Genomic DNA, 24,270 nt, shown 5'->3' on the forward strand with positions numbered 1-24,270 from the left:
AATGGGATCCAATCATTACTTGCCTTATAACCAGAAGCAAATTAAAATGCAGGTCCAAGGATGGGTACACTGTATAATGTTGAAATTTTGAAAAAAATATGTTTACTGCATGAGGTAACTTTTATCATCATTAAATAAAAATTATAAGATACACTGAAGTAGAATGTTGTCTCCTTACAACGGTATCAACCTTTTTATAAAAAAAATTTAAATACTAGATGAGGTTTTTTTTTCTTCAAGGCAAGAACATGCAACTGCGTGTGTCCCCTGCCTCCATGACACTTAATGTCATACTGTGACATTGTTAATTAACAAGGATGAGAAAATATTTAGAATTTTAAAAAATTTGTTAGGAGTAGAAAGGCCTCATTTTAAATCTCAATAATCCTCTCATTAGATTGAAACAGTTCAGTCAAGTTAGAAAGCATATGGAAAGCTTTGCAAAATTTAAGATAAGTTTGATGTTTGTCCAAAAGAGGGGCTAAAAGACAAAAATACTGGACTACAAAAATATACTGATGCCTGAAAAACTTAGCAGACCACATAAATCATTGTAGCATTTTTAAAAATAGAAAAACTGCTATAAAAATGAACTTAATAAATTCATGTTTTCCTACAAAAGGCATTCTGTATTTATTTATCTGTCTTAATTGGATGCTAAACAAGGTTTTTCTCAAAAAATATCCAAGTTATAAAAAAGTTCAAAAATATGTGAAAATTTAAAAAGTGCAGCATGGATTGAAAACCTAATTGGCTCATCTACATAAAAACAAATCTGCCTACAAAATTTCATTTGTCAAATGATTTTTGCTTAATCATGCTTGCATAATTTATGTCAATAAACAGCTAAAAGTCCACAAGGTTTAAAAATCGAAAAAAAAAAATAAATAACAGAAAAACTGCTAAAATTGCCATTAACTCTAATCGAGTCATTTACATATTATTACAAATAAACCCAACATATTTCATTTGTCTACCTCAAATGGCTTTTGCTTATATGTCCTTACAAGGTTTTGTGAAAAATGTTACAGTCCCAACGGCCTGAGAATCTAAAAAAGTCGTCTACATATCAATAAATATATCAAACTTGTACTGTTGACCTCAAGTAATTGTTGCTTAAACATACTAACAAGATTTTTTTTTAAAAAAGTCTAAATTCAAAATGTTCACATGTGTAAAAGTAAAAGACTGAAGAATAGAAAATGTCAGTCTCCAGAACCTAATTAGGTCATGGGATACATGCAAGATATCTAAATATCTAGCTGAGTCATGTCTGACTTAATAGCCTTTTTATTCTAGCTATCTTTCATACAAGAAAGTATGAGAGATGGATGGACAGACAGTATAAATCAATTTGTCTCCCATGACAGCAGTTGGGAAAGGGCAGTTAATCAGAAAATAAATTAACCCTTAATGTCCAGAACGTGCCAGATGAATAAAAGTTATCCGAGTTCAAGAATGACATATACAATTAAATAAATTACAAATAAAATATTGCAGTTACACAGAATGCATATTCATTTCCACAATCTGTTTCAAGCTACGTTGTTTTAATGGTTTTTCTTCTGAAAGTGGGCATTAAAACATTAAAAACACCCATGTTTTTATGTCATTTTGTGTTTATAAAGAATATTTAGCCAAATATCTTTAGATATAAAGTATATTTTAATTCAGAGTTTAGTATGCATACTAGGATGTCTATGTAACAACTTTTCTTTTTCATAATGAACATATCAATTTGTGTATACACTTTTTATGCCCCTGCATTCATACAGAAGGGGATTGTATAGTATTACCCTTTTCCATCTGTCCGTTAACATTGCTCTTTTTTAAGCCACTGAGTATTTGTGTTCCCTGTGCATGTCTCACATTGAAGTTAACTCATGGTATGTCTTAGCTACCAAGTAAAGCATTGAATCCTAATCTATTATTTCTTCTAAACATAACTCAACAAATAATTTTTCCATTAAATACAAAATAAATACTCTCATATTACCTTGTGTTCATTAAATGTAAATTTTTCTCACTTGATTAATCCCCTTAAGTGTCTTTCACTAATTGAATCCTGTCCTAATCCCAAAGTCATGATTCTAGACTTTGACTAGATTGCTGAAAAGAGTAAATAATAAAGTTTATCACTGTTCATATGGTCCTGAGTAGTTGATATCTTTGAATCTTCATCAGCAAATTAGGTTTTACACATAATAAACCACTGAATAAAATCCAATTCCTTCTTTTCATATCACTTCAGTCATATCTCCCATCTGCTAAGCATCGCCTTTTCACTGCTTTCTGCTTGGTCCCCCTCCACTAGAATATCTGTGCCTGCCATTATCCCTGACAGCTGAAGATGGATCCTTTGTGTCATGATTATCATAGTTCCTTGATCGCCAATTCTCCGATGAACCATGTCCTCTGTCTTTCTCTCTACCTGAATCATATCTCTGTTGAGAATCTTTACTGCCCTCTCCAAGGTAAAATTGTCTTTTACCTCGTCCCTTGTTATCACCAAATCTGTCAGACAGACTCTGTCCCCTATCTCTATATCTCTCATAAGACCCCCTGCTCCAACAACCGTAAACTTGATTTGAGTGACCAGTCCACTCACTCTTCTTGTGAGATTTTTTTTCAACAAATATCCACTCATCAGTGTCAGCTGAATGATCATCTCTGTTTGAGGACTCAGCGTTGGTACTTGTGGACTCTGGATTTGAAGCAGGAATACTACCACTATCTTCTGGGGAGCAGTTTCTTTTTATTTCATCTTCTTCCAAGTTATTACCATGTCTTTGCTCCAAATCACTATATGCCCTTTGATAATTGCCCTGAGAAACTGGAGATCCATACAAAGGTTCACTATAGCTTTCCCTTTGTTGACGATGCTGCCTATATCCTTCGTGTGCACTGTACTGAGCTGCATTGCCGTGTTTTTGACCTCTGGCTCCACCTAGACCCCTCCCTCTTGACCTGTAATATCCACGATCATCATTTGCATGACCTCTTTGATTTTTAAATCCATGCCTTCTATTCATATCTGATGCTTTGTTTTTACCATTGGTATCACTATATGTCCTTTCTTTTCTAAAGTGAATGACCTTTTCTCTATCTAATTCATCTTTATTTCTTTCAGCACTTTTCTTGTCACAGACATTGACAGTGGCTTTATCCAACTGTTTTTTTTCAAGACTGGATTGACAAAGACTGCACACTTCAGCATAGTTTCGGGGTAGATGGGGTTGTTGCTCACTAAATCCACTCTCACTACTTTTGGATGACTCTGAGTCAGATAAAGTGAATTTCACTTTTACCACTTTTTCCTTAGATTCAATTGTGCTCCCATGTCCAGTCTCTGTATTTTTCTCATGGGTGACTGAGGCATCTTGACGAGACAAATTATTTACAATACTCCATTGAATACCCTGGCTTGGAGTTTGATTTTGCCCAAGCAGCAAATGACCTTGACAAGATCCTATGATTGGCTGGCTTTGGTGCTGATACAATGGGTAGATTTGACCTGGGGAGATTTGCCCTAGAGGTGAATGACCAGCAGATCCCACCTGACCAGGTGAACTTGGATGCCGTTGCAAACACATATTACCTGTAATAGACAAAGTTGTACCTGGAACTGGTTTTGGATATGCTGTGGAGTAAGTGAGTGGGCACATAGGTTTTCTTCCAGCAACCACACTTGACCAGACATCAGGGCTGCTTCCTATAAAAGAAACAAAAAAAAACCTATATAATACAAATTTATTATATAAGGAAATAAATACATTTCAAATGGGTATAGGGCACCCATTACAATCTGACAGTCACAAGAGAAATTTAAATATACAAACAGCTATCCTCTTGAACAAGATATCCTAAATGGTTGGCTAATATACTTTAAACCACGAAAGTATATTCATCAGCACATGATGTCTGAAAACTTAGTACGACAATAAAACAGCATTGTCTTTACATGGTTCATATACCTCCGGAGTTTTTTTCTCAAGGAGTTTTCATGGACTTCCAAAGTTTTAATGTAGAAAATAGGATGCTACTCCATATGGCATGTACCTATGCTATGTATCAACAGAAACATTTTATCTTATTTTATTTATAATTTAAAAAAAAAATATGTTAATAAAAAAAATTCTGAATTTAAAAATTATATACTTTCTGTCCTAATCATCAATATTCCCTCAGTTCAGTTAAGGAAAAGTATGGGCAAAATTGAAGGAATTTTTGTTTTACAAATTCAAAACTTTCATGGCAACCATTGAAATTTATAGAGTTTTCAAGGTTATACAAACCATACATTATATCCTAAATCAGGGTGCTCCAACATCTTTAACACCATGGGCAACATGGACCAAAAATGTCAAGTTCGTGAGCCATACATGATATAAATTATAGTAATTATACTATAATTGTTGGAACTGACTTTTTGTATGGGCACAACAAAAATTATCTATGAGCCACATCTGGCCTGAGGGCCTGTACCCTGGACCACTCAGATCTAAATAATGCCCATGCCAACCTGCTGAATTTATTTACTGAAAAATTATTGAAAATAAAACATTATAACTTAAAGTATTTTGATGCCATCTTTACTTGCCACTCTATGCTCTGACAAGATGAACTGTCAGCTACTGGAATCAAAATTGTGTACAGTCTATAAAACCTGCTTGTAAGTCAGGTCCAACTGCAAACTGCACAGACCTACATCTGCCATCACATAATGCACCAGATCTGAGCCTATGCAATTTGTTAGGAATAATTGGTAGAACAAACAACATGGACCTTCCCTGATCTGCTGGTACATGATACTTAAGACCTTTCAAAAATGAATTGCTATAAAGGTGCCCCAAGAACATACATGTCAAGTCTCCTGGATTGTCCGATAGCCTTTTGATTTTGGCCTCAAGTGTTTGTCCTACTGATCTGCTGCCAAAAACTCCTGGAAATCACAAATCTGTCATGCATAGGTATTTCTAGCGAAAACAACATTCAACAGACTATTTAGGACTGTTTATGACTATCATAATCCTTCAATCAAGTTGTTATGGGGATGTTATACAGACGTTATGAACTCCTGAGAGAGTGGCAGGTATAAGGCAAAAGTTGTGTACATTTGCAGCATGCACAATAGAGAGAATGATGTTGTACCTCCATGTTACATCCATTTACTGTGGCTGAAATTTCTTTGGATTTGTACTTGTGGAATTGTACATGATCTAAGCACACAGTTAACTAAAATGACTGCTACCTTGAGCTCAAAACTTCAGCCTCAATTAGTCTAAAGTACACTATCTTTAGCAGTTATTTGAATAGGAAAAATCAATTTTGAAAGATTAGACAATACCAGCTTCTGAAAGTACAATGATTGAATTAACAAATATATAAAATGCAATAAAAGTTATCAGCTCTTTTTTTTTTTACAATTTGCCTCTGAAGTCAAGGAATTGAAAATGACCATGTGGAGCTAACAGCTATTTTGAAATGTGCACATATGAAGTAAGGCCAAGCTGTCTAGTCCATAAGCCATAATAAATACCAAAATAAAGGGAATTAAAAAATCTTTGAACAGTACCTAAGATATACAAGGTCTTTTTTATATGGCTAGTATGAAACCTGGGACATTTTTCTTCTTTAAAAATCTAACCCTATGCAAAATATGAAACAGTAGAGTGGACATAACAGCTAATGAAGTTTGATTCGCAACATCTGCTGATGCATTTATTTATTGTACACATAATATGTAAGTTGTTATACTCATCAGTATTTCAATACTGTGTAACGTGTCATTTCAATACTGTGTAACGTGTCATTTCAATACTGTGTAATGTGTCATGTGTAACACTGTACAGGCAACTTAACAACTACAAAACATTTCTTGAACTCTTTGGAAATATAATAATTTTGGTACCATGTTGAAAAGTACACTAACATATTCAAAGGAAAATACGCTGTTGAAATAAAAGAAATATGTTTTCAACAGTGCATGGATAGATGAATTTAAATGTGTCAAGCATAGTGAAAATAACAAAAAAATTTAATAAAGGTGAGTAACATTGTAGTTAATTTACTTAGTTTTGGTATGATGTGCATTTTCGCACTTAAAAATATGACAAAAATATGCCTTATGTTGTTATGCTAATCTCCCAGATTTGGACCCAATCACCCATAATGTGAACACTGATCTCCTGGATTTGGACCCAATCTCCCATAATGTGAACACTGATCTCCTGGATTTGGACCCAATCTCCCATAATGTGAACACTGATCTCCTGGATCTGGACCCAATCTCCCAGAATATGAACACTGATCTCCTGGATTTGGACCCAACCTCCCAGAATGTGAACACTGATCTCCTAGAATGTGAACACTGATCTCCTGGATTTGGACCCAATCTCCCAGAATGTGAACACTGATCTCCTGGATTTGGACTCAATCTCCTGGATTGTTAACACTGATCTCCCTGATCTGGACCCAATCTCCCTGAATGTGAACACTGATCTCCTGGATTTGGACTCAATCTCCTGAATTGTTAACTCTGATCTCCCTGATTTGGATCCACTCATCTAGATTGTGAACACTGATCTCCCTGATTTGGGCCCATTCTCCTGGATTGTGAACATTGATCTCCCTGATTTAGGCCCAATCTCCTGGATTGTGAACACTAATGATCTCCCTGATTTGGACCCAATTGCCAAGATTGCACTGATCTCCCTGATTTTGAGCCAATCTCCTGGATTGTGAACACTGATCTCCCTGATTCTGACCCAATCTCCTGGACTGTGAACACTGACCTCCCTCATTTCGATCCAATCTCCCAGATTGTGAACACCAATCTCCCTAATCTGGACCCATTCTCCTGGATTGTGAACACTGATCCTTAAACAGCTGAGCTTTCTGATTTTACAGTTTATGTATGACAGATATCCTTCCCTGGGTTCAGAACTTATAACCATAAAGAAATCTTTAATTGAAAACTTAATAAGATTTTCAAATTACCTTAATTTTGCATGAGGATCACAGGGTATGTAACAGTGAATGAATATAAACCATACAGAAACAGCAAGAATTTCCAATGACCTAGGCTTTGCCTGAGGATAACAGGAGGTCAGGTGTACAAGGATATGAAAAGGCTGAGTTTCTTGATTCTTTAGTCAACACATGACAGCTGTCCCTCCCAGGGTTTGGGACATATGACCCTTTAGTCAACACATGACATTTGTCCTTCCCAGAATTTGGGACATATGACCCTAAAGAGAAGTTAAATTAAAACTGTAACCCAACTTTGCTGCTTCTGCTGGAATGAGTGATAGCAGGGTTTCTTCTATGCTAAAGTAGGCAAGCAATAAATATTCTAACTGGAAACTTTCCTAGTGTATGAAAAACTTTTTTTACTTATGGACCTATGTACCCTGATAGATGTTTATAAGTAGTCTGGTAAAGTTCTGTCCATAATTTTAGAAATCTGTTCACAGTTTATTGTCTTAAAGCTGAAAGCAGGTATAATATCAATATTTCTGCCCAACATGAACACAATTGTCAAACATGAACACTACTGTTAAGTATTAACACTTCTATCAAACATGAACACTTCTGTCAAACACAAACACTTTTGTCAGACATGAACATTTCTGTCAAATATGAATACTTTTGTCAAGCATGAACATTTCTGTCAAACATGAACATTTATGTCAACCATGGACACTTCTGTTAAACATGAACACTTATGTCAAACATGAACAAACTTTGTCAAACATGAACATTTCTGTAAAACATAAACACTTCTGACATGCATTACTAATTCTGTAAAACAAACACTTCTGATATGCATTAATAATTTTGTCAAACATTAACACTTCTGACAAGCATTAATAATTCTGTCCAACATTAGCACTTCTGTCAAACATTAACACTTCTGATATGCATTAATAATTCTGTCAAACATGAACACTTCTGTCAAACAACACAACTGTCAAACATGAACACTTCTGTCAAACATGAACACTTCTGACATGCATTAATAATTCTGTCAAATATTAACACTTTTGACATGCATTAATAATTCTGTCCAACATTAACACTTCTGTCAAACATTAACACTTCTGACAAGCATGAACACTTATGTCAAACATGAACACCTCTGAGAAACATTAATAATTCTGTAAAACATTAACACTTCTGACATGCATTAATAATTCTGTCCAACATTAACACTTCTGTCCAACATTAACACTTCTGACAAACATTAACATTTCTGAGATGCATTAATAATTCGGTCAAACATTAACACTTCTGACATGCATTAATAATTCTGCCATACATTAACACTTCTGACAAACCTCCCTAAGTATGCATAAGGCTCTCTAATATAGATGATCATCTGTTAGCATAGCAACCCCTCTACTACCAACCAGTTTGCATCCTTAGTGCCTACCGCTGAATACCACCTCATCTGTTATTTAGAATGAACAATCCTTAGTGTTTATCTTTGAAGAATAAACAATCCTTAGTGCATACTTTTCAAAAGACCGAATCACCTGTTATTAAGAATAAACAATCCATAGTGTCTACTTTCAAAGACCACCTATCTGTTATTAAGAATGAACAATCCTTAGTGCCTACCAGTGAAGACCACCTCATCTGTTATTTAAAATCAACAATCCTTAGTGCATACTTTCAAAAGACCGAATCACCTGTTATTAAGAATAAACAATCCTTGGTGCCTACCAGTGAAGACCACCTCACCTGGTTTTTAAAATCAACAATCCATAGTGCCTACCACTGAAACCCACCTCATCTGTTATTTAAAATTACCAATCCTTAGAGCATACTTTCAAAGCCCACCTCAACATTTATTTAAAATGAACAATCCTTAGTGCCTACCAGTGAAGACCACCTCATCTGTTATTTACAATGAACAATCCATAGTGTGTCAACCACTGAAGACCACCTCATCTGTTATTTAGGATGAACAATCCTCAGTGCATACTTTCAAAGACTGCCTCATCTGTTATTAAGAATAAGTTCCTCATACATGTTTCGCTTTGGCCTCAGCTATCGTACTTTGATCACTCCTTCACCTTCCTTTTCCATATATTGGTTTAATTGGTGCCTACCTGTGAAGACCACCTCATCTGTTATTTAGAATATAATCCCTTAGTGCCTACCTCTGAAGACCACCTCATCTATTATTTAGAATGAACATACCTTAGTGCCTACCTCTGAAGACCATCTCATCTGTTATTTAGAATATACAACCCATAGTGCCTACTGTATTGAAGACCACCTCATCTGTTATTTAAAATCAACAATCAAATATTAACACTTTTGACATGCATTAATAATTCTGTCCAACATTAACACTTCTAAACACTGCCTACTGCTAAAGACCACCTCATCTTCTATTAAGCGTGTTGTGAGGTGATTTTGATTTTTAACCTAGCTTTTAAAAAAATTCAGTCATATTGTTATGATGTCTGCAATGTGGCAGTTTTTAGTAATGTCTAGCACTGGGGCATCACGCTGCAGACATGTAGCATGATGTCCCTCCCAGTCACATTATCCTGACACCAGGCCAACCAATCATAACACTAACCTCTTAATGCTGAACGCCCAGTGAGGCAGCTGTTAGTACCATTTTTGTAAGTCTTTGGTTTGACTTGGCCGGGGATCAAACCCATGACCTCCAGCATCCGAGGCGGATGCTCTAACCACTAGGCCACCAGAGCAGTCTCTTTTATTAAGAATTAGAAAACTTTACTGCATACCTCTGTTAATAAGAATCAATAATCCCTAATGGTTATCAATGAAGACCACCTCATCTTTTATTTAGAATGATCATAAATACCATTGTTGGATTTTTACTTGTCAACACATTCACTCATAAAATCAAAACCAGGGGCTTGACAGCACTCCTAATTCTATGGAAACCTGAATATAGTACAGTGGAGCCTTCTCTCCCCAGTGATTGTTCACCAGTGGATTCTAAAAATTCCCATTTTCTCTTACTTCCATTGTAATAAAATAAATTCTCCCTAACTTTTATAAAATCTTAAAATTTGCTGACTTTTGAAATTTGGCAGAATGGTGTCCAGTTAAATTTATGGATATTGACATTTTGACTATGGGTTGTGCATATACAAGTCCTTCCTTTACTGAACTTGGCTATTTAAAGGATGTAAATCTCGAAAATAGGTCGCTGTTGAAATCTAGTATCAGGGTACAAGTCCTTTCTTCTTACGTTTACAGGTTGAAATATGAAATAAACTTGTTCACTTTAGCTAGTAATCAGCATACATAATGACACAAAGTAATAATCGCTCATGCTTGGTTACAAAAATGCACAGAATTTACAAACTTATTCAAGCAGGAATCTGGTTCATAAGGACCAAATGATCATTTAATTGGCATAAAAGATCATGAAAAGCACAAAATTTAATGTTTAAACTGTTTGACATTTCTCAGTGAACAATAACATAAACTAAGACACGAGAGTTGATAATGTACTTTTGTATTAGATGAAAGCATTCGATGGCATGAAGAAATAGTGGGGGGTGGGGCTTAAGTGGAAAGAGAAATGGGAAGCCAGGTTTGTATCACGATTGTAAACATTTCACCTGAATCGCAACATAGCATGGACCCAGTTAAATGATGGTAGTATCATATTCCTCTTGAAAATATAGTAACTGTGGCCTAGTATCAGTAGGTACATGTTTGGCTAAAGGATTAGGTTATATGTGAAAGAGCACATCTCACAGAAAAGTGATGTGATGTGATGTGATTTTGATTTTTAATGTAGCTTTAGCAATTTTTCAGTCATACTGCTACGATGTCTACAGTGTGGCAGTTTATAGTGGTGTCTAGCACTGGGGCATCATGCCGCAGACATGTAGCATGATGTCCCACCCAGTCACATTATCCTGACACCAGGCTAACCAGTCCTAATACTAACCTCGTAATGCTGAATGCCAAGTGAGGCAGCTGTTGGTACCATTTTTGTAAGTCTCTGGTATGACTCGGCCGGGGATAGAACCCACGACCTCCCACATCCGAGGCAGATGCTCTAACCACTAGGCCACCAGAGTGGTTCTCACAGTAAAGTAATCAATACCAAAAACAATTTGCATCGTATGCATGTGATTTGGCTTAATTTAAGAACTGTAAGGAGTTTTACCAAAGATTTCATGTAAATCACTAGAAAATTAAACAATCACAAAACAATGCAAAAGCCTGAAATCTCAACTTGCATTTTTCACAATTAAACACACATTTTGTATGCAAGCATTAAATATGAGTCCTGCATGGGGTGGGGAATTCAACTGAGGTGACATAAACTGGGACCAGGCATCACCAAACTGTGGTGAAGAGCATTATGCTAGTGGTTTTATTGAAATGTTAAGAGACTGGAAATGTCCCCAATGGAGTGAGGCTGGCACAAGCAGCAAAACATTCTAGATCTAATTATACACAATGATATTAGATATGTGCAAGCATTTAAAATATGGATTTATGTGGTAAAGAAGAATCCAACGTATGGATCTCTTGTGTAAAACTGTTTATCCACTTGATAAAAGTGATCAAGGTAAGGCTCCACTTGGTTAAAGTGTTCAACTTGGTAAAAGTGATGAAGGTATTGACACATTTGGTACAAGTAGTCAAGGTATTGACACATTTGGTACAAGTAGTCAAGGTATTGATATATTTGGCACAAGTGGTCAAGGTATTAATACATTTGGTACAAGTAGTCAAGATATCGACACATTTGGTACAAGTAGTCAAGGTATAGACACATTTGGTACAAGTGGTCAAGGTATCGACACATTTGGTACAAGTGGTCAAGGTATCGACACATATGGTACAAGTAGTCAAGGTATTGACACACTTGGTACAAGTGATCATGGTATCGATACATTTGGTACAAGTAGTCAAGGTATTTACACATTTGGTACAAGTAGTCAAGGTACTGACACACTTGGTACAAGTGATCAAGGTATTGATATGTTTGGTACAAGTAGTCAAGGTATTTACACATTTAGTTCAAGTGGTCAATGTATTGACACATTTGGCACAAGTAGTCAAGGTATTGACATATTTGGTAAAAGATGTCAAAGTATTGATACATTTGGTACAAGTGGTCAAGGTATGTATCCACTTGGTAAAAGTATTCAAGATATCAATCCACTTGGTAAAAGTTATGATATCTTGCATTATTCTGTGTCATTTTGATGAAAGCAACAATCAACAAGCGGTGAGATATTCCTATCATCAAATGAAAAGATTAAGATGTTAACAAAAGCATTCATGAAATAGAATGTGATGAAATTTTTAAAAGAGATATTGTGTTATCTCGGAAAATTTCTATAGAAAAATTCAGTATACAACAGTACAGCTTATTCCAAGGATAACATGTTTTGAGATCAGTAAACCATGCAATAATTCTTGAGAAGTAGATCAGTTCCAGAAGACTGGAAACTTTTTAAAAAGGTCCTTAAAAAGTCAAACAGTTCCAGACAATTGAAAATGTCAAAAAGCCCTTGAAAAGTGGAACAATTCCAGAAGATTGCAAACAGCCAAAAGTCTTTAAAAAGGTGGAACAATTCCAGAAGATTGCAAACTGCAAAAAGTCCTTGAAAAAGTGGAACAATTCCAGAAGAAAACGGAATTAACAAATAATCCATGAAAAGAAAAACAATTCTGGAAGCATGTAAGAAACAGCAAGTCTTTCAAAAGTAGAAACATGTCAGAAGATTAGAAAATAGAATAAGTACTTGAAAAGTGGAAAATTTCCAAAGACTGAAATATACAATAAATCCGTGAAAGAAGAACAATTCCATAAGAGTGGAAAAATAACAGTAAAAGTCCCTGAAGTGTGGAAACACTCCATAAGATTGGAAAATTCTGTAAGTCCTTGAAAAGTGCAAAATATCCAGACGATTGGAAAATGCAACAAATGCTTGAAAAGAGGAGCAGTTCCAGAAGACTGGGACTGCTCAAAAAACATAGACTTGTTCAGGACAAGAGAATAAAGAACTGCAGAAAACTACAGACCAGTCTCATGTTTTGTTTTTGTAAAGTAATGGATTCTTCCATTAGAGAAAAACTGATTACTTGGAAGGTAATAATTTATTCTCTGAGACACACTGAGCTCATAAAGCAAGAAGTAATAAAAATATGGACAGAATTTGTCAATTCTTCTGGAAACAATATATATATATCTCGATTTTAAAATGTCTGTTACATGATATCCCATAAAAGGCTTTGTAAGAGTGGTATATAGGTATCCAGAGTCAGCTGATTCAGTTGCTATAATTTCCTAAGTGAAACCAAAAAACTGGTAAGAGTGAACTCTTGTAAATCATGAATACAAATTACCAGTGGAATATCACAGGGAAGTCATCTTAGAACAATTCTATTTCATGAACAAGCAACCAGTGATTCTAAAGTAATGATTATGAATGAAGTGTGATTATCACAAATTTGTTACCCAGCACCTTTATTAGCCCTTTGACATTTATTGATAATGAATGATGTCTGATTATCACTATTTTCCTACCTGGCAGCTGTGTCATTTAAAAGACCATCTTTATTTATCTGACATGGGCATGTCAGGTGATTAAAATGTTATAAATGAGCTAATTTAGTGAGGCAGATGACACAAATCAAACGCTATAATCAACTAAAAGTAGTAACAAAGAATATTATTAAAAAAGACTTTGGCTTACTTATCAATTAGAAGCTTGACTGTGGAATTTAAAGTCTGACATTATAACAATGGAAACATATCCAAGATTCACACGTAAGTGTAGGCAAATGTACATGTAAATGCAAACTGGAAACAGAGGTCTACACTATGAAAACAAGATAAGTTAAAGTGGCAGTAAATACATCTGTTTGGAAACAGTGATTAAAAAGAAAGGACGTAGGCATGACTTTAGAGTGCGACCTCCTGTTATGCAGGGAAACAAACAAACTGTAAACAAAGTCAACTGAGTTGTAGGTGTTAATTATAAGAACTTTTGATTATATGATTACATCAGCTTTGACACTGCCTTCACTGAAAAAGTAGAAAATATTCCAACTTGACAAGTAGCAGTTCTTTACCTTTTTGGGTGGCAATCCAGAATAGGCTTGTGGTTTTAGCCACATGACCCATAACCTTCCACCCATCAAATGCTAAAAAACCATTTGGGTGGAAAATTTCAAATTATTAAGGTTCGTCTCCACAACCACTCAAAACAGCATGAATTCACAGTTTTGGGTCACAACCTATGGGTTAAGTGCTTTAAATATACTGAAATGTCTGGAACACAATAATAAGGTCTTCAAAATAACATGCATCAAAAACTTGAAGAGGTCACAGTTCAAAGCTGTTTCAAGAAACACCTTTAAAAGTCATCAGACTATATCTGTTTTCAAAGTGTGTTGTGGATACTTGGAACATTCATCAGTAGGTAAGTGATGCATATTTTTCATTTATGACTTTCATAATTAAATTGTTTATTAAGTTTTACTCTGACATAGTTTGTGACCATAGAGTCATAAAAGCTGTGTTAAAGAGAACTCTCATTTTATTTCATTTCAGTCTAATTTAGTTCTGTAAGGGCCTTTCCAAGTGGAGTATCAACAAATCTACCTTAGGTATGTTCTGCACATGCTGACTACTGTCATGCATAGGCCTTGTGAAGCCTAGAACTGTCATACACAGGCCTTGTGAAGCCTCGAACTGTCATGCACATACCATGTTGCACAGGCCTTGTGAAGCCTAGAACTGTCATGCACATACCATGTTGCACAGGCCTTGTGAAGCCTAGAAATGTCATGCACATACCATGTTGCAAAGGCCTTGTGAAGCCTAGAAATGTCATGCACATACCATGTTGCAAAGGCCTTGTGAAGCCTAGAAATGTCATGCACATACCATGTTGCACAGGCCTTGTGAAGCCTAGAACTGTCATAAGACTTAATTTGTCCAATCCTGAATTTGTCAGTTCTAGTGTTAAATACCCTAGATGTATTTCAGCCTGTGCCACTTTGGCATATTGTTGGCAATAAATGCAAAACACTTTTCTTTCTGAGTCAATGAATTCAAGCCCAGGATAATTATCAGCCCAATGCGGCTGAAAATGTCTCAGTCTATTAGAAGTTTCATATATTTTATTGTTGCCACAGAGTCTCGTTTACGGAGAAATAGTTAAATCACACTTAGTGATAGTTTCATGTTTTAGCCCTTGACCTGCACATGACATTTTCTTTCTCTGAATCTCCCTTATTACCATTAACCTTTTTGCAAAAATACACTCACTTTATCCATATAGCAAATATCACTTTGCTTGATGACTGCTTCTGATGTGATAACATACATTTTGTCGTTTAAATATTAACAGAGACAGTTCCTTAATTAGCATAATCATTTAATTTCAAATACAACTTTGGATGTAGACTTCAGCACTGTATAATCAACTAAATATTAACTATTCATCATTGCCATTTAATCTGTTCTTGAAAGGAATTATACTAATGTCAGTAAAGTGCCCAAACACTGATATAACTATAATTATACTAATGTCAGTAAAATGCCCACACACTGGTATAATTATAATTATACTAATGTCAGTAAAGTGCCCAAACACTGGTATAATTATAATTATACTAATGTCAGTAAAGTGCCCACACAGTGGTATAATTATAATTATACTAATGTCAGTAAAATGCCCACACACTGGTATAATTATAATTATACTAATGTCAGTAAAGTGCCCAAACACTGGTATAATTATAATTATACTAATGTCAGTAAAGTGCCCACACATTGGTATAATTATAATTATACTAATGTCAGTAAAGTGCCCACATACTGGTATAATTATAATTATACTAATGTCAGTAAAATGCCCACACACTGGTATAATTATAATTATACTAATGTCGGTAAAGTGCCCACACACTGGTATAATTATAAAATATACTAATGCCAGTAAAGTGCCCATACACTGGTATAATTATAACTATACTAATGTCAGTAAAGTGCCCACACACTAGTATAATTATAATTATACTAATGTCAGTAAAGTGCCCACACACTGGTATAATTATACTAATGCCAGTAAAGTGCCCAAACACTGGTATAATTATAAAATATACTAATGCCAGTAAAGTGCCCATACACTGGTATAATTATAACTATACTAATGTCAGTAAAGTGCCCACACACTAGTATAATTATAATTATACTAATGTCAGTAAAGTGCCCACACACTGGATATGATGTCAGTAAAGTGCCCACACACTGGTAAAATTGGAATTACTCTAATGCCAGTAAAGTGCCAAAACACTGGTATAATTATAATTATACTAATGTCAGTAAAGCGCTCACACACTGGATATGATGTCAGTAAAGTGCCCACACACTGGTAAAATTGGAATTATACTAATGCCAGTAAAGTGCCCAAACACTGGTATAATTATAATTATACTAATGTCAGTAAAGTGCCCACACACTGGTATAATTAGAATTAAACTAATGTCAGTAAAGTGCCCACACACTGGTATAATTATAATTATACTAATGTCAGTAAAGTGCCCACACACTGGATATAATGTCAGTAAAGTACCCACACACTGGTATAATTATAATTATAATAATGTCAGTAAAGTGCCCAAACACTGGATATAATGTCAGTAAAGTGCCCACACACTGGTATAATTAGAATTATACTAATGTCAGTAAATCCCACACCCTAGATATAATGTCAGTAAAGTGCCCAAACACTGGTATAATTATAAATTTACTAATGTCAGCAAAGTGCCCACACACTGGTATAATTATAATTATACTAATGTCAGCAAAGTGCCCACACACTGGTATAATTATAATTATACTAATGTCAGTAAAGTGCCCAAACATTGGTATAATTATAATTATAATCATGTCAGTAAAGTGCCCACACATTGGTATAATTATAATTACACTAAAGTCAGTAAAGTGCCCACACACTGGTATGTCAGTAAAGTGCCCAAACACTGGATTTAATGTCAGTAAAGTGCCCACACACTGGCATAATCATAATTATACTATTGTCAATAAAGTGCCCACACACTGGTATGTCAGTAAAGTGCCCAAACACTGGATTTAATGTCAGTAAAGTGCCCACACACTGGCATAATCATAATTATACTAATGTCAATAAAGTGCCCACACACTGGCATAATTATAGTTATACTAATGTCAGCAAAGTGCCCACACACTGGCATAATCATAATTATACTAATGTCAATAAAGTGCCCACACACTGGTATGTCAGTAAAGTGCCCAAACACTGGATTTAATGTCAGTAAAGTGCCCACACACTGGTATGTCAGTAAAGTGCCCAAACACTGGATTTAATGTCAGTAAAGTGCCCACACACTGGTATGTCAGTAAAGTGCCCAAACACTGGATTTAATGTTAGTAAAGTGCCCACACACTGGCATAATCATAATTATACTAATGTCAATAAAGTGCCCACACACTGGCATAATTATAGTTATACTAATGTCAGTAAAGTGCCCACACACTGGATATAATGTCAGTAAAGTACCCACACACTGGTATAATTAGAATTATGCTAATGTCAGTAAAGTGCCCACACACTGGTATAATTATAATTATACTAATGTCAGTAAAGTACCCACACACTGGTATAATTATAATTATACTAATGTCAGTAAAGTGCCCACACACTGGCATAATTAGAATTATACTAATGTCAGTAAAGTGCCCACACACTGGATATAATGTCAGTAAAGTACCCACACACTGGTATAATTAGAATTATGCTAATGTCAGTAAAGTGCCCACACACTGGTATAATTATAATTATACTAATGTCAGTAAAGTACCCACACACTGGTATAATTATAATTATACTAATGTCAGTAAAGTGCCCACACACTGGCATAATTAGAATTATACTAATGTCAGTAAAGTGCCCACACACTCGTATAATTATAATTATACTAATGTCAGTAAAGTGCCCACACACTGGATACAATGTCAGTAAAGTGCCAAACACTGGTATAATTATAATTATACTAATGCCAGTAAATTGCCCACACACTGGATATAATGTCAGTAAAGTGCCCCCACACTGGTATAATTATAATTATACCAATGTCAGCAAAGTACCCACACACCGGTATAATTATAATTATACTAATGTCAGTAAAGTGCCCACACACTGGATATTAGATTAGTGCCGTCAATAAACAGGACCAACTTGACAAAATAAAGTCCCATGCAGATATGAATATCTCTTTAGGTGGAGTAGAGGTAAGATTTTATTTTAGATGAATGCCATTGTGGTTGTGGAAGCATGCTGAGTAACAATAAAATTTTTTTCAAGAAAGCTGCTGTAGTAGCCATTTTGGATGTCAGATCAGCACCATTATTTATTTAGGTCCAACTAGACATCACACAAAGTTTTTTATTGTGACAACCCCATGTTGATATGACCTTCCATTCAGGATGAATATGGTAGTGATAACAAGATTTTCAAGATGTCCAAGCAACACCATTTTCAGTAAATTATGGAATGTACTTCACATTGATCTTTGTTGTAAATGTGTAGTAGTAATAAAAATGCATACAAATGTCTAGTTTGATAACTGTAACATGAACAGAGCATAGGAAATAGACTTAAAACACAAAATTCACCAAAGTAAGCAAAGCATGAAATAAAGGTCACAGTGACATACTATTCTGATGTCGATGTGGTACTCATCAAGATGCATCCATGCATCAAGTTTCATGATTTCAGATACAAGTTTGTATCCAGAGTGCAAAACACTTCAGCTAAACTGAAAAATATTTATAACCAAGAGTTTACAACGACGGTACGTGTACCTAAGTTAGCCCAACAGGTGCTAACAAAACCCACTCCAAACTGCTGCCTAAGACGCAGGAAGAAAGAATGGTTAAGATGCAGTGAAACTCTATGCATGTATATGCTTTTCAATATGCCGACCGCAATAAAATAACTCTCCTCTACTTCTTAGAGATGAACTAACAAGAAGACAAAATTCTAATTCTGAGATTGCTTTCCATGCATCTCCCATGCTGGATAAGCAGGTTAATATTTAAACCGTTACACTCTGTTACATTTATCACAAAGCCTTAAATGGGTGCCTGTAACCTATTTTTTATCTTCTCCATTTGAAATGTAATCCAAAGATTTAAGGAATCATCCCCACAATGCCCAAATGCATGAGAAAGTATAATCAAACATGTTATGAAAATCTAATTGGGTGCCTGTAACCTACTTTTGACCTTCTGTATTTGACATGTCATCTGCAGATTTAAGGAATCCTCTCCACAATGCCCACATGTAAGAGAAATAATTATAATCAAATACACAATGAAAGTACACAACTAACCTTTCTTTTCTGGTGGTGTTATGCTGACAAATCTTTCGTTCTTCCATGCACCAGACAGTTGAGGGGAGCTAGCAGAATGGAGGTCTAGATGTTTAGGGTTCACATATAGACTTGATTGGGGTCCTGCCTCTGTGGCATCTGTGTCTGTAGAAACTTGCTTCAAGGTCAAGGTCACAACCTTTTGGCCAGAAGATGCACCAGTTGTCTCAACATGGTGGTCATATTTAATGGTTTTGGGTTTTTTGACATTACTCTGTAAAATAAATCAGATGAAACAAAAAAATAGAACGAAAATAATGTCATCAACCCCAACCCAAAATTTCTGGGCTATTAAGTTGCATCAAGTCTTCTTTCAGTGAAAAATAAAATCATAAATGTATAGTTTCTGGTTTAATTATGACCCCCTACCCATCATGTAAATAATCAAAGTATCCATGATACTGAGACCAAAACTGAGCAGTGGAGAGAAGCACACAAGATATGAGTAAAGTTCAATACTGATAAAAACGTTGTACTCAGTAATGATACATTCATCAAACATCTTGATGATATTAATACAGGTCAAGCCTGTTATAATGAGATTCATTATAACGTGATTCTGCTTATAATCTGATGGCTTCCATTTTTTAATTTAAAGTACATGTACCTCTCTTTTTATATAAAAAAAATACGGAGTGCATTATGTTTTTTTTCTTCTGAACTTTATTTAATTTAAAAACTTTAGTGTAACAGTCAACACAAGCTCATCATGGGGCTTCTCTGTGATGGAAAGTACTGTATGTGTTTACTGTGTTTATGTTTAAATATGTACATGTATGTATACATTTAATGGTTTTTAAAAATACTTTAATGTACAGTGTATCAATAAAAAGTTTAAAGAATGTAATTGAATATCATTTTCATTATTATTTGCTGCGTGATTTTGCTTATATTTAGTTAAGTTATTGTCAATGGGTAGATTTACCTCATCACCATGCACCATTTCTGCCATATTGGCATGTATACAATTAGAAACTGAAGTATATTTCATGTCTGATGATAACCAGCAAACAAACGATATATGATCAAGAGCATAGTTAAAACTAATGACATAAAAATTTCAATTTACATTTTCTATGGGGAAGATTTTCAAAAAATTTGTTAACCGCTTATATCATGATGTTATTCATTGGACCCCAAGCATCCCGTTATAATGGGTTTCACCTGTTAAATTTAATAAGTCGGATTAAAATAAATACCACTTCTTGTGTGTCAAGAAATTCATCCAATCAGATGCCATAACTCCACATTAATATGTGTAGACCCAGTTCATATAAAAATTCACTTGATATTTGAATGATACAAGTTTATTGACCCTGTTTATAACAATGTGATAGGGAATCGACTTGTTTAAGTGTTTACAAGCTTAGCAGATCGGACACAAGATGACCTCATTAACATGTATGCATCTTGTTCATAACTGTATTGATTGAAGATTTTGATGATTAAGTCTACATATATTTATAAAGTTAGAGCAAAAAATGGATCAGAAATAAAGTCTTTGGAGCAGTAACAAGCTCAGCCAATCAGAAATGGTCTTTAGAGTGGTAACAATCTCAGCCAAACAGAAACAGACTTATGACTGGTAACAAGCTCAGTAAATCAGAAACAGTCTTTAGAGTGGTAACAAGCTCAGCCAATCTAAAACAGTCTTTAGAGTGGTAACAAGCTCAGCCAATCAGAAACAGTCTTTAGAGTGGTAACAAGCTCAGCCAATCTAAAACAGTCTTTAGAGTGGTAACAAGCTCAGCCAATCAGAAACAGTCTTCAGACTGGTAACAAGCCCAGCCAATCAGAAACAGTCTTTAGAGTGGTAACAATAACAGCCAATCAGAAACATTTTTATATCATATTTCAGAAATAGATTTTCTAAGTATAACTTAGATTATATCTTGTAAACATCAGACACTTTCCAACCTTCCAGAATGAAATTTTCCATTAGGTAATAATATCTTTTTTTTAGAAAATGCTAATCGTGACCCGAGGACTATATAATCTTGTTTTTCTAGAAATTATTCATTTGTGGTTTAAGATCTTAGCAGAACCAGTTGTATTACTGTTGTGTCCAGTAGTTCATTTTGATGGAATTTATTTATTCAAGTTATTTATTCACTGGAAATACAAAGTGCTCTTCAAAAACAACATTCTTGGAAACAGAACCTTGAATTTATAGTGAATTTCAGATAAGGATATATCCTTGTATTGTATTATTTTGATAAAACAAAAGACTGTTGGCACATCACCATTACAATGGCCACCACAAGCTCATCAACATTTCTAGTGTTTGATTTAATTTTGATTTCCACTAAAGTTTATTCAGAACTTTAATCATTAGGAATTGTGTCTGTAATTCTATGATTATTTAGGATTTAATGTGCAATACCATATGTTCTCTTTTTACATTTTCACTTTGTATTCAATGGGAATAAATTATTTGCTGAATTTTACAAAGCTTGTTGCTTCTCACTCTTTTCCATTATTTGTTTTAAGACCACAGAGTCATAGACTAAATTCCAAGTTTGATCAAAATTTGAGAGAAATATTGTCTTCATGGAGCCAACAGGCTCAGCAAATCAGTTGGAAGGTCAGCTCATTACTATCTGTGGATCTTACTCGTTACTATCTGTGGATCTTACTCGTTACTATCTGTGGATCTTACTCGTTACTATCTGTGGATCTTACTCGTTACTGGACTTGTCAGACATCTTGATGATATACACTCATTTTCCAAATGTTATCAAAATTTAATCAGAAATATGGCCACAGGATTTGTTACAAGCCCTAAATATATTGTAACAAGTCCAGAGGATGAAAATTCCTAGTCCAATTAGCCCAGACAACTAAGAATCATTGCTGGGCAAGTATAATTATTATATAAGAAATCCAGTTGTTGCCCAACTTAAAATGAACTTTGGCACCGTTGCCCGATGTTATTATTGAATTAATTCAGTACACTGACAGGTGATAGAAAACACAAGTCAGGTCAAGACAGAACAGGAAATTTTCAAAACTTGGTTAGGAGTTTTGACCTCAAAAGAGGGAAGATTTTTAACAACCCATTTTTTAACATGGAAATGTACAAAACTTTCATTTCAAATTTACATTTTTTAAAATATTAAAATATGCCAATCAATCATCTCATAAAGTCAGTCCTTTCACAGTAACTTGCTGCCATTCATACTCTTCTTATATTTACCGCAACCACTTTTAGCATTCCTTAGATCATCGCTGATTTATATAAACAGAGTCATCTTTGTTGATCTTAAAACTTAGGAGTCGACGTACTGTTAATTGATCCAGGTTTCTTCAAGAGACAGCCTGAATTTTGCTCTGAATGGAAAATGTCCATTTTAGTGTCTGCATTGGAATTTTGTAGAACTCTTCTGAGTCCACTAAGAAGTTTAAATTGTTTTCAGTCTGTGGGTAGATTCAGACTGCTACCTGCCAGAACTGCTCAATATTGGTATTGTCTGGATCTAGTTATAATATTGTTTACATGTCTGTAAGATTCTTCATATGGAGTATGAACATATACTTTATACTTTGGGACTTTAAACCTAATTTTGCAGACACCTTTGTTGTTATCACTATTATCACTATGACCACTCTTTAATAATGACAAGTCTATAAATGTGATTATCGCTTACAAGTATTACAAACTGAGACAATCATATTCTTCCCAGGCATTACAGATTACAATGGCAGTTAGTGACATATACTATAGTCTGGTTTACATTCATGTTTACAAAGAATTATAATATTAGTCAGTGGTGATAATATTAGTTTCTGCAAAGCAGTTATTCATAGTAGTGTCAAATGTTTATTTTGCCTAAAAATTATGATCACTGGTCGCATTCTGAAGACGGTTACTCACAAGACATTATGTTCAGCTATAAGATTGGCAAATAGTGTCTTGGCACGTCTAACTTTATCCTCATCTGATGTAGATTCTGAACTGAGATTTCAATGATGGCATATTTGTTGTCATGGTTAACATGCTTTTATGAGATCAGGATTCTGTACAATGCATGATGTCATTCTTATCACCATAACAGATGTTACAATCAGCTATACAGGCAGAGCAGGATGCATATTCATGTTCCTTTCAACGGAATTCTCATTGCCCACCATCACTGGATTTATGTGACATTTTGGTTGCTTGGATTTTGGTGTTTTGACATTGGTATGCTAAGACATCTCAACAAACTCTAAATACCAAGTCAAACCAAGCAGTTTTATGCCACTTGAGCTCTTGAGTAATGCAACTATCATCAATTAACATCTCTAATCCTGTCCAATTTAATTCTGGTCATACATAGCACAGACTCTAATCCAACTCAACAATGCAGCAGAACATTCCATTGGAAAAGATTAAAAATAATGTTAATTGTTTTATGCTGATTGGGATCTCTTAGTAACCCAACCATAATCATTTCAAGTCTTTCATCTTTTCTGAAGAACTACAGCTCACACATACTATAATCTTCATCTGACCACACTTGTAACAATGAAGCCATCTGACCATGCCAACAGGATCAAAGGATTATATTAGCAACTACATGGTTTTGCCCTGCTTAAGCCAGGTTAGTCATGTGATCACAGGCAGTATTACTGTAACTATACCACAATGAAACCAGAATGTAAAATAAATTTTTAAAATGTTTCCACTAATAATTTTGTGCTGTTGTTGTTGTTGTTGTAGGGTTTAACACCATTTTTCAGCACACGATAGGCTATACATGGCAGCCAGTATTAATGGCGGAGGAAGAACCCCGGAAAGAACCACCGATCCACGAGAAGCTACTGGCACGCTTTCTCACA

The 24,270-nt window shown here is 34.9% G+C and overlaps 1 protein-coding gene across 1 annotated transcript in view; it reads right to left on the reverse strand.

Annotated features, from left to right (window-relative positions):
* Positions 1-1,679: 1,679 nt before the first annotated feature.
* LOC149779565 (mitogen-activated protein kinase kinase kinase 20-like) overlaps positions 1,680-24,270 on the reverse strand; it is a 147,856-nt gene continuing 125,265 nt past the window's right edge. The window contains exons 20-21 of the mRNA XM_089940289.1: positions 19,411-19,663; positions 1,680-3,712 (exon numbers count right to left, since the gene is read on the reverse strand). Of these exons, the coding sequence (XP_089796415.1) occupies positions 2,283-3,712; positions 19,411-19,663 (1,683 nt within the window). The 3' untranslated portion in view covers positions 1,680-2,282. The remainder of the gene's footprint in view (positions 3,713-19,410; positions 19,664-24,270) is intronic.

The sequence above is a fragment of the Sinohyriopsis cumingii genome, chromosome 17 (assembly GCF_028554795.1).
Source record: "Sinohyriopsis cumingii isolate HCF-2022 chromosome 17, ASM2855479v2, whole genome shotgun sequence".
In the NCBI taxonomy this organism is placed as follows: Eukaryota; Metazoa; Mollusca; class Bivalvia; order Unionida; family Unionidae; genus Sinohyriopsis; species Sinohyriopsis cumingii.